At 39.0% G+C, this 16,791-nt stretch overlaps 1 protein-coding gene across 6 annotated transcripts in view; it reads right to left on the reverse strand.

Annotated features, from left to right (window-relative positions):
* The window catches only part of Crag (DENN domain-containing protein Crag), a 579,187-nt gene that overhangs the window by 510,649 nt on the left and 51,747 nt on the right, over nt 1-16,791 (reverse strand). For all 6 annotated transcript variants that reach the window (XM_068225395.1, XM_068225392.1, XM_068225393.1 and 3 more), the window contains exon 4: nt 6,117-6,360. In XM_068225395.1, coding sequence (XP_068081496.1) covers nt 6,117-6,360 — 244 coding nt within the window. The remainder of the gene's footprint in view (nt 1-6,116; nt 6,361-16,791) is intronic.

Below are 16,791 nucleotides of genomic sequence, written 5' to 3' on the forward strand. Positions count from 1 at the left end.
AGTAAATGTGCAAAATACAGCATGATAAATAGATGATATACAGTATAAGTATCAGTATATAAACTCAGTTTGCTTCTTCACTACGTGTTTACAATGATACTAATAGGGATCAGTCTTACAGCTAAAAGCACACTAAAACTGTAACTAATTTGAATAATTATAAAATGAGTAATGAAAACTAAGAATAGTCCAAGATCAGTATTATATGTAGAGTAACAAACATGACGTAATACAGTTTTAAAATCTATTTCAAATTGAAGTTTAAAAACAAAATTTTCGAAGCTTTTGCACTTAACAAATAGGAGCATCTTTCTGTTATAGTATGACCATGCTTTGAGAACAATAATGTCTTTTTTCTGTGTAAAACAACGACCTTACATTGCGGAGTACTTTGTTCTTTTCCTAACTTGACTCGCAGTTCGGAATATGAAGCGTCTATTAAAGTATGTCAGCTCTTCTTCAGGGCAATGTCAAGCGGAGTGTTTCTATTGAGGTGAGAGAATAAACAAAGCACCATCACCATTTCAAAGCTTTGCTGTTTCAAAGGATCGATGTAGCTGACATTTACAGAACGATTGGAGTTTCTTTTCACACAACATGACACACGAAGCAATCTCTCAGCTTTGAAACAGTGAAGCGTTGTGGTGTCGCAGCATCAAGACAGCTGATGGCGCCAGCTCAGTGATTAAAAGCATACACACAACACCCAACTCGAATGTGGAGATTGCTTTACAACTACTGAACAACTTGCTCAACAAAAAATGTAAACTGAAAATAAATAAAACAAAATTAATGAAACAACAAATGGAAAAAGAAAGGCAGAAGTCAGGTTCGACAGGGAAAAGCTGTCAGAGTTGATACATTTCCCTTACCTTGGCAGGTTAATTTCATCTGATGGAAGGAGCAAAATGGAGGTAAGAAGCAGAATAGCACAAGCCAAGGAACCCTTCTATAAGGAGAGATCTTTGCTAACTCTAAGGCAACTAGCATAAACGTTTGCAACAAACGCATAAAAGCATATGTATGTAGTGCTGTACCCTTATGGGCAGGTGGTCATCATCATCATCATCATTTCCCTTTATCCAACTGTAGCCCGGTAGGAGCAAATATGGTTCCTCTCCACTTTCTTCGGTCTTTCCACCACTCTTCCTCCAACACTGTGTCCCAGTCCAGGTTTCTTTCTATAATGCTGCGTTGGATGGTATCCTTCCATCTCAATCGTGGTCGTCCACGGCCTCTCCTTCCTTGGATTTTCATTTCCATCACCTTTTTTGGCATTCTTTCGTCGCTCATTCGCTTTATGTGCCCAAACCATCTTAGTCGGCTCTTCTCTATTCTATCATTCATTTTTTCCACTCCAATTTCTTCCCGGATTTTCTCATTCCTTATTTTGTCTCTTCTACTCTTCTGTATCATACTCCTCAAGAATTTCATTTCGGAAGCCTGTATTCGACTCTCATCCTTCTTTGTCATTGTCCAAGTTTCTGCTCCGTAAGTTGTTATGGGTACGTAATACATCTTGTACATAGTATCCTTTGCTTCCATTGGCACATCTTTGTCCCATAACATATTTCTTACACTATGATAGAAACAACTTCCAGCTTGAATCCGTTTACTAATCTCAGCATCCAGTCGAGCATTCTCCATTAATTCACTCCCCAGGTATTTAAACGTTTCCACTACTTCCAGGGGCTTGTCTGTAAGTCTAATCTGACCTTTCCCTTCTTTCTCCCCTCTAGTCATAACAAGAGTTTTACTCTTTTCTACACTTATTTTCAATCCACATTCTTCAATCTTCCCATTCACCACATTCAACTGTTCTTGAACCTTCCTGTCGTCTTCTCCCCAAATCACAATATCATCTGCAAATAACATCATGTTCATTTCTCTTCCTCCATATGCTGCTTTTGCTGTTCTCATGATGTCATCCATCACTATTGTAAACAGGATTGGTGATAGAACACTTCCCTGTCTCAGCCCACTAGTTATTTTGAACCAACTTGTCCTGCCAACTTGTGTTTGCACGCAACTACAACATTCCTTATACAATGCATGATCATTTTTATTAATCCCTGTCCAATTCCTTTTTGCACCAGACTGTCCCAAACTTTCGTCCTAGGGACACTGTCATATGCCTTTTCAATATCAATGAATGTCATCACCATATCATTCCCGTACTCCCAATGCTTTTCCATTAGTTGTCTCATAATGAAAATGGGCTCTATTGCTGACCTTCCACTTCCGAAACCAAACTGATTTTCCTGTATCTGCTTCTCAACCCTCAACCTTATTCTACTTTCCAGTATCCTTTCCATTATCTTAGCAACATGGGATATTAGAGTAATTCCCCTGTAGTTCTTCAAAACTTTCTTATCACCTTTCTTGAAAATTGGGATGATTATTCCTTTTTGCCAATCCTCAGGGACCTCCTTATTCTTCCAGACATTCCTGAGAACCCGATATGTCCACTGCAGGCCTACAGCTCCAGCTGCCTTTATCATCTCCACTGGAATTTCATCTATTCCAGCAGTTTTTCCATTCTTCATCTTTCTTACTGCCATTTCAATTTCATTCATTGTAATTTCTTTATCCATTTCTTCGTCAACTAATTGCCTTTCCTGGTCGTCCATTGAATGACTGTCATCCGTTCTTATGTTCAGCAGCTTCTGAAAATACTCTCTCCATCTATTTCTTATTTCTTAACGCTGCCCACAAACCATGTAAGGTTGAGGAGATAAAAAAGAATGTTTTCTATTACCCGTAACAATCACGGGTGATTTCCGTAAACTGTTTAAAAGGGACTCTGTGAATCATTTGAAAAATGTTTCATGGTTCCTCAACTCATGGTAATCACCAGTTTTCTTGGACTTTAAGATGAGACAGCAGTTCGACACAAAGCCCCTGAATATCCTTGAGTGTAAAAGAACATGATGGTGATGTTTGTTGTTTAAAGGGTCCTAACAGCTAGGTAATCGGCCCCTAATGGTACGAGGTACAACGAAATTAAAATTAAAACTTCAAAATGTATCCACTGACTAGAATCTAAAATAAATGAAAAAATTATTGTTAAACAAAAACAATCACAGGATTCAATTCACAATGCCTTAATTACTGAGATGATGCTTATTATCTTAAGGGGTCCAAAATCCAGGTCACCGGCCCCTCATAATGGTACCAATCACTGGTAAAGCAGAACCACGGTGTTCCTGCTATAGTGGTACTAATCACAGGTAACGTAGACTCAGTATGTTTCCCACACGGTTGTACTAATCACAGGTAATGTAGATCCATGGTATGTCAAACACAATGGCACAACTCAAAGGTAACATAAACCCATGGTGTTTCGCACATAAGGGTACTACTCACAAGCAACCCAGACCCATGGTGTTCCTCACATAGTGGGAGTAATCACGGGCGCCGGTATTCCCGTGGTGTTCCTCACTTAGTGGAACTAATCACAGGCAACGTATACTCATGGTATTACTTACATAGTGGTACTAATCATAGGCAATGTAGACCCACAGTGCATGACACATTATGGTAACACCCACTAGCAACAAAAACCCATGGTGTTCCCCACATAATGGTACTATTCTAAGGTAACGCAGAACCATGGTTTTCCTCACATAGTGGTACTAATCATGGGCACCAGCCAAACCTGTGGTGTTTTTCACATAATGGTACTAATCACAGGCAACGGAGACACATGGTGTTTCTCAGAAAGTGGTACTATTCATAGGTACTGCAGACCTATTCTGAACACAGGGGAACCAACACATTTCAGCACAGCATACGGCACCTTTTCTCGCATGGAGTTTATTCCGCGCAACCAAGTGCAACGCTGCCTCGGTGGGATTCACACGATGGTACTAAACACAGGCAACACCCTGACCCGTGGTGTTCCTCACCTGACGGTACTAGTCCTAGGTAAGGTAGATCCAGGGTGTTCCTCACAGGGTGGTACTAATCGCAAGTAACGTCAACCCATGGTATTCCTCACATAATGGTACTAATCACAAGTAGTCTCTTGGTTCTAATTTCATCATCCCTGGTCGCCCCTTTTAGTTGCCTCTTACAACAGGCAGGGGATACCATGGGTGTATTCTTCATCTCCATCCTCCATCCACAGGGTTGTAAAAGAATAATTCTAGCCTCCTTACCTAGAAGGATCCTTACTGTTCCCCTGACCATCTCATCTGTTCAGCTTTAAGTCATGGAACGATTGGTGTTAACCCAAGTTTCATCCTGCCAAATTCTCTCTTCAAACTCACGTTTTAGTATCTCCCTTACAAAACCTACATCACCAAGCAGAAATGTCTGGTTTTTCCTTTAGAATTTTCCTACTGTTTATTTTCTTGTAACGATAACCTAAATTTCTTACAACACTCCGAAGCGAAGTTTCCCTGTTTCGAAATAACCGAGCTTAGCCAAGAGTTTTGTGTAATTTAGTAGGTCGGGTATTCTTTTCTTTCATAACACGCATATATGTGGTGTAGTATAGCATGCTGTTGGAAAGAATCAAACCATAATGGTTAACATAATAAATTCTGTTGGAAAGAGTCAATGTTTGTAACCTTCTTCTCTATTCTGTGTTTCTTTCCAGGTGTTTCTAAACTTGACGTTCTTGGCTGGGTTAATTCTAATCCATACCTACCTACCTGTTCCTATTTTAATCACATTGTTTTTGCTTACTGCAGCTGCAATTCTATCTAGGACTTTATTTACGGAAATGAGAGGACCATTATCATCTTTTCGTTGTTCAAAGTACTCTTATACATACCAGAAATTGTCCCGGTTTATCTCTTTATAGCAATGCCTTTGCCGTAACGTTTTCTCTCTTTACTTACCTCCACCGAATGAAAATTAAAAGATAGGCACAAACAATATCTAGAAATTAGCTGTATAACTACAACTATACTATTATTACATATATCCACGTGTTTACAGAAGCCGTTTATGAATAACAGTAATTATTCATATAAAACAACTACTGTGCTATTACACACGCGCACATGAAAATACTAATACAAAGTAGCCTTCACTGTTAAGAAACGGACTGCACAGTGAACAATGCTGATGAAAGTTAGTAACGTCTTAGGAGAACAGCACAGGGTCTTAAGCTTCCCCTCTCTTCTCTTCTCCCACCCAAATGCTTTTGTGGTCAGTTGCATGTGATTGGCCATATTCGAGGTTATAATGACAACTTGCTAATGCTTTCTTCCCACTCCAACCCCATTACAGCTGGAGAACACATATTGAAGCAGCTGTCAATCCCATTCTAGTTCCACGTGGATATTATTTATGTATAAGAGGCAGTCAAATGAAAACCAAACACCCACTATGTAACCATGGAATACTTCTATTCAAAAGTAATTACCAAAAGTGTTAATACATTTATCCCACAGGCAGATGAGATGATCAACTCCAGTTTTGTAGAAAGGGGTAAGTCACTGATGTATCCACAACAGCACCCACTCTTGCACGTTCTCACCTGAATGAAACAGACATCCAAGAATGTCATTCTTCCTCCGTGATTCGATAGTTTTCCCGGATAAGGTTATAAATCCACATCAGGAGTAACGGCTTGATGGACCTGTCCTGGGCACGCATCAGCTTGCAGCGATCTGCGCCCTTCTCGGAATTTCCTATGCCATTGGAAAGAATCAAACCACCCGTACACACTTGTCCAGTACTCCAGTACCCTCAGGCACCAGAAAACGAACCACTCTTCTTTACTTGCCTCCATTTCTACAGCTGGACGAACACACTAGAGTAGTTTGCGCACCAACAAAGACATAACCCAACAAGCGCGTGCACCTGTGGGTTGTCACTACGCAGTACTCCTACCACAGTGATGGCAGTATCGATACATAACAACAGTTTTGGCACCTTTCGTGCAGAATGTGTGTTAGGGCGGGGTTTCATTTGACTGCCCCTTATAGGATCCAAATGCCCCTCTTGCATGAGTATGAAAATAACTTTCAAAATAGCTGTTGTCAGTTAAAGTATTTGAAGTATAATTTGCAATTATCACTGCCATCACCACCAATAACTACTTCAAACAATAACATTCTAACCATCTGAGTTTCATTTCAGCATACTGATAACTCACTTACCATTCCTTTATTTAGATTCTTGTTGATCATACAAAATGCATGAGGAGGTATTTCATCTTTGTTGGTCAAAATGACACATATATCAGTCACTACAAGTTCATTGCATGGCATGCTTGGTAATGCTCGACGATATGTAACATAGGTCTTAGCACCTGAATTGTTAACATTAGCTGGTCGACCACCAACAGATAAAGCCACGTACTCTGCATCTGGCATGATGCGTTCCTTGCCTTCATACATGACACTAAAACAGAAGAAACAATAACCGTAACACATTATTAAAAATACAACAGAAAAAGGAAAAAAACAAATTAATTCCTTTTCCATTATGAAAAATACAACAGAAAAAAACAAATTCGTTCCTCTTCCATATAGAATTTAAAATCATTAAAAGCTCTATAGTAGAGTAAAAAATTGTGATAACCACATTTCCAAGCAAATTAACTCAATTTTAGGAAATATACCCTAAGACCAATAAGAATGTAATGGTGTGTGTTACATACCGTATTTCACGGCGTAATCGTCGCATCCTTTATTTTCAATACAAAAATCGGACTTTAAACCTTTAATTATATAATCGTCGCACGTCCAAATTTTGGTCACTAATCTGGTTAAAAGGTAAATGGAACTGCAACGTAAGTTGCACATGAATGCGCAATTTAAATACGTGTATGGTTTATGGGCAATTTGGCAACACAGTCACGTTTGCGACATGTTGCACAACGTATAAATAAGTAATACTGGTATATGTACGACGCATGGCTTACCGGTAGACTATCGGCAGTTTGACAATGTGGTCGCGAGACAGTGTACTATTTATTCACCACCTACATATTATGCTTACCGGTAGGCTATCGGCAGTTTGACAACGTGGTCGCGAGACAGTGTACTATTTATTCACCACCTACATATTACGAGTTCCCATTTGAAATACGTAAGGCTGTAAGTTATCGCTTATCGGCAACGTCGCCAGGAAATACCGGCTAGGTAGGTTGAATGGACCTCGAACCAGCCCTCAGATACAGGTAAAATTCCCTGGCCCGGCCGTGAATTGAACCCGAGGCCTCCGTGTAAGAGGCAAGCACGCTACCCCTACACCATGGGGCCGGCTCCTGTGTTATTGCGCACGAAGTGAAATCCAAGACGATAACGCAGATTGCCACGGAATTATTCAGCCGAATTATTTACGATGTCTCAGTTGTCATCGCTTGACTCTTATCTTACTACTACGTCATAAGTGTCCGGGCATGGGATGAAAACTTTTATCCAAGCAGTCAAGATAATTATTATCCAATGCTATTAAAGTTTTATTTTATAAACTCGTCAGTAATGTAATGTAAAATCATCAATAACTGGGAAGAAATATTAACCTAATTACCGTATGTTTAAAAGAAATTGAAAAAAATGAATGTTTGTTACTGACGTCTCGGAATACAGTCAACTATACAATAGATCTACACCGCGCTAGCTAGAGCTCCGGTTTGCGAGCTTTGCGCAAGCGCAGTAGTGTGTCGCAACCAACGAGCTAAACTGATAAATTGTTGCATGCTTCCTTGCTGCCTAACAGTACTGGCTGCTCTGGAATGGACAGATCACAGATGCATTTATTTGTTTCAGATTTACGTGATTACTGTAGACATGTGTGTGTGAGAATTTAAGTTTTCAATTTGTGTTTTGGGTGTTTGCAGAAATAATTTGTTTTAGTAGTGAACAATTACGGAAAGTCATTCATATCGCAAAACATTAACGTGTGAAGCATTTATAAGCGATTATGGGTAAATATAGAAACTATTCTGCGGGCTTCAAGCTAAGCGTAATTGCCTTCGCTGAACAGCACGGGAACAGAGCTGCAGAAAGAAAATTTTCTGTGAGTGAAAAGTTGGTGCGTGGCTGGCGGAAAGTAAAAAACAAGCTAAAAAGCACAAACCCTTCTAGACGCGCGTTTAGAGGTCCTAAAACAGGGAAGTTTCCTATAATTGACGAAGAAGTGTTTAGGTACGTCAGTAAAATACGTAACAATGGCTGCAGTGTATCATATGAAATGTTACAAATTAAGGGACAGGAGGTAGCGCGCAAACACAACATACCGGTAACTCAGTTTAAAGCGACTCGTGGGTGGATTAAGGGGTTCATGCGACGACACAATCTGTCAGTGCGAAGGAGAACAACACTAAGCCAAAAGTTGCCTGCTAATTACACGGACAAGATTGTAAATTTTCACCGATTTGTCATACGTTTGCGCAAGGAAACTTCGTACTTGCTTTCTCAAATTGGTAATGCCGATCAGACTCCAATCTTTTTTGATATGCCTCGCAACAGCACTATTGCGCTAAAAGGATCACGGAGTGTATTAATGAACACCAGCGGTAGTGAGAAGTTGCGATGCACGGCAATGCTAGCCATTACAGCTGACGGGAGAAAGTTGCCGCCTTACATCATTTTCAAGAGGAAAACGATGCCTAAGAATATACAGTTTCCCCGTGGAATTCATGTACGAGTGCAACCAAAGGGTTGGATGGACGTAGAACTCATGCTGGACTGGGTTAAACAACCAGCTCTGCTTGTTTTAGATAGTTTCCGAGGTCACCTCGTGAACGAAGTGAAGCAAATTCTCACTACAAATAAGACACGACAGATAGTCATTCCTGGTGGCCTAACATCTGCTTTGCAGCCACTAGACGTATGTGTTAATAAACCCTTTAAAGACCACTTACGTCGATTTTACAACGAGTGGATGATGAGCGGCGATCAGCAATTGACGCCCGCCGGAAATATCAGGCGTCCACCCTTGGACTTGTTATGCTCGTGGGTGAAGAAGAGTTGGGATCATATACCACCTGAACTAGTCTCCAAGAGCTTCAAAAGGACTGGGATTTCGAATGCACTAGACGGTTCCGAAGATGACGTAGTGTGGCAGGGAGACGAAGAATCTGATACTGGTATTAACAGAGGCGAGGACGGCGCATCAGATAGCGAAACCTGCGATAGCGACACCGAAGATTAGGAATAAATTGCGTACCGGTAAGTCCGCATTTCACAACAAAGCGATAATTTTTTGCAAGTGTAATATTTTTACTTTAATAGTCAAATTAATGACAACTTAACTTATTACGTTCATTTTTATTTTCAGGTTGGATAAACGTTCGCCGAATTGTTGCGAAAAATTATGAATTTTGTTTTAGACTACTTTAATTATTTTGATGTATAAACGCGAGTATTACGTGCATCTTAAATTTGTATCAAATACAATTTAGTTATAAATACATTTTTTGAGTAATACAAATACTGGTATTAAATATTCATCGTATAATGGTCGCACCCTACAATTTTTTCGAAAATTTTGGTATAAAAAGTGCGACAATTATGCCGTGAAATACGGTATGTCTTACTACAGGAAGGTCAACCAACAACCAATCCAAGGAGCTCATAGATACAAATAATTAATGTATACACATACAGAGGAAATTGTTGAAGGAGCTATACCAAATGAACAGAGAGTTGCTATAGTAGCCCCTGTGTATAAAGGAAAGGGTGATACACATAAAGCTGAAAATTACAGGCCAGTAAGTTTGACATGTATTGGATGTAAGCTTTGGGAAAGCATTCTTTCCGATTATATTAGACATGTTTGCAAAATTAATAACTGGTTCGATAGAAGGCAGTTCACGTTTACGAAAGGTTATTCCACTGAAGTTCAACTTGTAGGATTCCAGCAAGATATAGCAGATATCTTCGATTCAGGAGGTCAAATGGACTGGATCGCAACTGACCTGTCTAAAGCATTTGATAGGGTGGATCATGGGAGACTACTGGCAAAAATGAGTGCAACTGGACTAGACAAAAGAGTGACTGAATTGGTTACTATATTCCTAGAAAACAGATCTCAGAGAATTAGAGTAGGCAAATCTTTATCTGAACCTGTAATAATTAGGAGGGGAATTCCTCAAGGCAGTATTATTGGACTTTTATGTTCTCTTATATATATAAATGATATGAATAAAGAAGTAAATTCAGAGATAAGGCTTTTTGGAGATGATGTTATTCTGTACAGTGTAATAAACAAGTTACAAGACTGTGAGCAACTGCAAAATTACCTTGATAATGTTGTGAGATGGACAGTAAGCAATCGTATGATGATAAACATGGTTAAAAAGTTAGATTGTGAGTTTCACAAATAGGAAAAGTCCTCTCAATTTTAATTACTGTGTTGATGAGGTGAAAGTTCCTTATAGGGAAGTACCTAGATGTTAATATAAGGAAAGATCATTGAGGTAATCACAAAAATGGGATTGTAAATAAAGGGTTCAGATCTCTGCACATGGTTATGAGGGTGTTTAGGTGTTGTAGTAAGGATGTAAAAGAGAGGGCATATAAGTCTCTGGTAAGACCTCAACTAGAGTATGGTTCCAGCGTATGGGACCTTCACCAGGATTACTTGATTCAAGTACTGGAAAAGATCCAAAGAAAAGCAGCTTGTTTTGTTCTGGGTGATTTCTGACAAAAGAGTAGTGTTACAAGAATGTTGCAAAGTTTGGGCTGGGAAGACTTGGGAGAAAGAAGATGAGCTGCTCGACTAAGTGGTAAGTAAATATGAAACAAGTAAGTTTATTGAAGTGGTCAACCTATTCAATACAATACATTCGTGTGAATGTTTACAACTTAAGCATGACACTTAAATTGGGACATGTTTTGCCCTTGTTGTGGGCATCGTCAGCCAAGCTGTCAGCGGAGAGATGGCATGGAATGACATTAGTAGAAGCGAATAAGTTTTAGTGGTGTCTTTAAAAGTAGGAAAGAAGATAAAGTTGGAATTTGTCGCCTGTGGTGGGACATTAACGATGAAGAATTTTCAATCTATGAAGATGCGACTAACGTTGAACAGCTGTGTGCAGAGATCAGTGAAGCCACAGAAATCCTTGACATGCATTGTTATTTAATTTTGGCCTAGTCATCATATTAAAATTTTATGTAAAACTGCTATTTGCAAAAACAAAATGGAACATTTAAAGGCTGAAGAGCTTATGCAAAAATTATGTTTAGAGAATTTATGTGAATTAGAAAATGTTAATTAGAATAAGGTTTTTAGAACTGAACAAAGACATTACTGAAGAATATATTGAAAGTATGCCTTTGCTGGCAGGACCTAGTGTTTACAGTGCACTATGTCTTCTGGTATGGGCTAGAGCAATTCTGTTACTTTCATTGATCTGTCTCTGTCTTATCCTTGGCTTTGACAATATGAAAGTGACTGAGGTATGAGCGATGCTAGTAATGCCATTCCTTCTGCAGCCAGTCCCTGTTATGAATGGTGTGAAAATGTTGCTCATAGGGTCGGTTGGTGCATGCATGTCAGTGGGCTTGGCAGACTGACATGTAATAGCAACTTCTGGCTCGGTGAGGAAAGCAACGGGAAACTACCTCACTCCGCATTTCCCTAGTACGCCTCTGCAGTGATGCCTAGGCCATCTATGACAGCTGATGGCAGAGCTGTTGAGGATCCAACCAGCCTAAGGGCTGAAGACTGAACATACATACATATTGAAAGTTATTTTTTTACTTATTGTAACTGATGGGTATGAAGAAGAATTATGTGCAAAAAGATCTGGGTATTAAAATGTCCTGTAGCTGTGGTTGTGTCATTGGTCTGTTGTAACTTGTATCCAAATTGATAACCAACTTTTGTGTCAGCTTGTACTGACATGTGGAGGTTTCGATAACAAAATTGCAATATTTCGTAATCAAACCCTCTAGAACTTGTCCATATTTGGAAGTGTAATTTAATTGGTCAGAATAACGAGCTTTTTAATTCGTGAATACGGAGGTCTGGGGAAATTCCATGTTTTAATTGGTTACTTGTGATCGCTCGATTTCCGGTTTTGGGCTCCTCGTGTGAGCAAGGCATTTGTCCGCGTCTTTGCTTTGCATCCGTCCCGCTTTGGGACTCCTGCCTCTTACAGTAAGCGCTATGTTATTGCTTTTCACTTCATTCAAATTGATTCTTGCGTTTCGGCCTTTTCTTATTCAATGTAACTTTCAGTGGCAATGTAATTTGTTTTGCGTACTGGAGTTTCCTCTAGACTTCCACATTCACTATTTTTTCGTTTTTCAATGACTGTGCCTTGATGGACAGTCACAGCAGCATTTGTGTTTTTGGAGGCAACTCTTATTTGTTCTAAATTGTAACCTACGTAAATTTAACCTTCTTTAAGTTTGCCTCCAGTAATTCTGAGACTATTTCTGTGTTAAAGTTTATATTACCCACTATCTGAAGAGCTGTAGTATTCTATTGTATGTCAATATGTATTTTAGTTCAGGGTACTTAAGTTTGTTTTTCTTACACTATTTGCTGGCCGCATTTTCTATTTCAAGTACTTTAGGTTTTAATACATTTGAGCTTAAGGGTTGTTGCCGCATGTTTCCCTTTCCCCACAACGAGATACGATCTCATGACCTCATTATGGTTCCTTCCACGTTCCACATCCTTCCGTAGTTGTCGTTGTTAGATCTGTAAGTTTAAAAAAAGTTGTCGCAACGCAAACCTGCCATTAAATTTTGGTTTTAATTTCATATTTTTTTTATTTTCATTATTTTATTATTATCATTTTATTATTATTATTATTATTATTATTATTATTATTATTATTATTATTATTATTATTATTATTATTATTATTATTATGTAGACACCAGAGGTGCTACAGAATTCAAGAGGACAAATTAGGACAAAAATTTGTTTATAGGAAGAGGAGTTAGGGATTGGAATAAGTTACCAAGGGAGATGTTCAATAAATTTCCAATTTCTTTGAAATCATTTTTAAAAAGGTTAGGAAAGCAACAGATAGGGAATCTGCCATCTGGATGACTACCCTAAATGCAGAACAGTAGTGATTCATTGATTGACAGTTTAACCAAGTGACTTTGAGACAAACCAGTTTCGTAGCGGTGATCTCTTAGATTGTTTTGATTAAACTTACTTGAAATGCCCTCTTATATGGTTTCTATCTTCTAGAATGATAGGAAATATTTTAAGGCAATTTAAACAACTTCAAGAACTTATTCGTAAATCAAAATTCAGTATTTAGAGAAGAAATACTGAGTATCCTGAATGCATTGCCTCTCTCCAAGAAAAAATATGTACAAAAGAAAGTGTATGAAGGCTTTTCCAAACATATGCAATAACAGGTCAATTATAAACACAAAGCAATTACTGGATGAATTCAAAGAAAAAATGTTATTTATGAGACATAATACAGTATCTTCATGAACTTAAGAGTAAGCACAATTCTTTTTTTAATAAGTGAACCTATAATAATAATAGGGAACTTAATAAATCTAGCTATAGGAAATTAACAAGCTCAGTAAACAATTAAATTACGAACAAAAAATTCTTAGCCACACTTATAACAAAGTAATTATTACCTTAGGTATATTATTTGGCTCAAAGAAATTTTGCAATTGTTTTGTTTTAGATAACAGCTTCTAGAATTAGGAATTACTTAATTGTTTTCTTTTAAAACAAGGACATTTACACCAGTGTCTTTGTTACAGATAATTCTTTCCGTCCGCCTTTCTTTCCTTCGGTCTTTGGCATCACTATCAGGGCGTCCGCAGTTGGACTCGTATCGAGTTTTACAGTGTTGAAGACACATGTAGGCTTTGCAAATATGGCAAGTGTAGTTAGTGAGTAGCCAGTGCCTCTTTACTCCATGACAAGTGAAAAAGAAATTTACATTGATAGGTCAGTGTTGTTTATATTTCACCATTTTTACCATTGGCCAAAATTTTGTGGTTTCATAAAACATCAAATTGCCAAACTAACCAGTCCACAGTGTTGACCCCTCCTTTTGTTTTGTTACAGAACAGTGTCATTTCAGATAGAACTTTCAATGTGCTAATAGAGATGCATTCTCAAAGAACCTTGACTTCAGCTTAGCTGAGAAGAACTTACAACCAACATCTAGCAAATATGATGAATTTGTTAGACTTGTAAACAAAGCTGCAAAGTCAAACATTCCAAGGGGTTACAGGAAGGAATATGTGCCTGGCTGGAATCAGGAAAGTGAAGCTTTATACTATGAATACCAAAGTTCTGGAATTCAAACAGTGGGCTCACAGTTAATTTACTCTCTCAACAAGAACAGATGAGAAAAATGGGAAGCAACAGTCACAGAAATCAACTTTGTAAAGTCAAGTAGGAAAGCTTGGAGAGTCCTGAAAGGATTAATTGGAAAACATCACCACAAAAAGTCATATCCTAAGCTGTGTCCTGATATTATTGCCAACAGAACTGTAGGTGTCACAAGGGCAAAGAAAGACAAGAACCACACCAGATATGTGAAACGTAATCTCACTAATCTCGAGCGCAATGCCTCGAGAAATGATTCGCCATCTAGAAACTTTTTCACTGGGGAAATAGAAAATGCAATTAAGCAATTAAAAATTGGTAAGGCAGCTGGTCCTGATAATATCTATAGTGAATTTATAAAGAACATGGGTCCATACTGTATAAGCTGGCTAACCATGCTCTTCACTCATATACTCAAAGAGAACAAAATGCCTAGACAATTCAAACTGTCTAAAGTTATAGCCATTCTCAAACCTGGCAGATCTGAAAACAGTCCCCAAAAGCTATTGCCCCAATAGTTTTGCTTTGAGCTTTGCTCAAACTTCTGGAATGAGTCATCCTAATCAGCATAGCTATGTATATCGAGGCTGTCACCCCTTCTGAACAAGCTTGTTTCAGACATGGACGCAGTTGCACCAATCAAATTCTAGCCCTAACTACACATACTGAAACAGGCTTTTAAGGCAATCTGAAATCTACAGCCACCTTTAAGGACCTCACAGCTGTGTATGACACTGCTTGGAGACAAGGGCTGATCTACAAACTGCTGAAAGTCATAGCAAGTCACAAAATTGTGGATTTAATATCCAAAATGTTAAGTGAAAGGCAATTTGAAGTGTTCTTGGGCAATTCTAAAAGTCATAAAAGAAAATTAAATAATGGCCTATCACAGGGATCTGTTTTAGCACTGCCTACCACAAAATAAACCAAGTACATCTATGTTGATGATGTTGCACTGATTGCACAAAATAATAACTTAGAAGATGGTGAACGCATTCTGATGGAAGATCTGGAGAAACTGTCAGTAGTTTTCAAGACCTGGAGATTAATCCTAAGCACAAAAAAAACTGAAGTCTCTTGTTTACACCTAGCATATCGTGTTGCAAGCTATAAACCAAGAATTTGGTTAACAGTCAAATGCTGAGAAACAATGCTTACCCAAAATATCTTGGAGTCACTTTAGACAGAAACCTGAACTATAAAAAAAAACTCCCCAAACTCTCTCATAAAACTGCAACAAGAAACAACATACTGCACAAGTTCAGTGGTACCTCCTGGGGAGTCTCTGCTGACTGTCTACATCTAATTGGCATTAGTCTTGTCTATTCGGCTGCCGAGTACTGTGCACCTGTTTAGTTAGAAAGTATATACGTACAGAAAATAGACACAAAACTAAATGACACAAGGTGCTGCATCAGTAGGACTGTGAAATCAATCCATGTCACTGGTTACCTGTTTTAGTCATACCCCTCCACTACACCTAAGACGGAAACAAGCTCTTCTGAGGAAGGCTAAGCAAATCTTCGCATCGCCTTCTTTACCACTACATCAAGCCCCCCCTGTGGGTGGGGGTGGTAGAATAACACCCACGGTATCCCCTGCCTGTCGTAATAGGCGACTAAAAGGGGCCTCAGGGGCTCTAAACTTTGGAGCGTGGGTTGGCGACCATGGGGCCCTCAGCTGAGTCCTGGCATTTCTTCCACTTACTTGTGCCAGGCTCCTCACTTTCATCTATCCTATCCGACCTCTCCTGGTCAACTCTTGTTCTTTTCTGACCCCGACGCTATTAGGTTTGCGAGGGCTAGGGAGTCTTTCATTTTCATGCCCTTCATGGCCCTTGCCTTGCTTTGACCGGTATCTTCATTTTTCGAAGTGTCGGATCCCTTCCATTTTTCCCTCTGATTAGTGTTATATAGAGGACGGTTGCCTAGTTGTACTTCCTCTTAAAACAATAATCACCACCACCACCACTACATCAGGAATTCTGCCATCCGCCAAAGCAACAATTGCGATCAAGAAGATCAGCAAGTGTCATCGCAGCAAAACTTATTGTGGATAGATTTAATTTAAATGATAGTTGGAAGAAGGAGGGCTCATTAAAAACATTGGCAACAAATGCCCACCATCTTGATCCCATTAAGAAGCTAAAAGGTTTCAACCTACCAAGGCACGTTTGGTGTCGTCTCAAAAGACATTTCTTCCACTGAACATGGCTGCTGTAACTACTTTCTGTACGAATGGGGTTGTTCAGCTCACCAATGTGCAAATGCAGTTTAGAAGAGCAGACAATTGAACATCTCATTCAACACTGCCCTCTTCATTCATACTCTGGATTTCCTGATAACTTTCGTCTCTGCACTCCTTTCCTGATAATAAAATATATCAATTAAACTTTCATCTACATTTACAGGCAAGCACACCCTTCTCTGCAGCAAGATTAAATATGTGACAAGAGCAGCCTACGATGATTATGCTCTACTCTTTTCCCGCTTCAAACATCCTGCCACACCATTCTTTAATCCTACCATTACTGGAGCATTATCAACACCA

The sequence above is a fragment of the Anabrus simplex genome, chromosome 1, assembly GCF_040414725.1.
Source record: "Anabrus simplex isolate iqAnaSimp1 chromosome 1, ASM4041472v1, whole genome shotgun sequence".
Classification (NCBI taxonomy): Eukaryota; Metazoa; Arthropoda; class Insecta; order Orthoptera; family Tettigoniidae; genus Anabrus; species Anabrus simplex.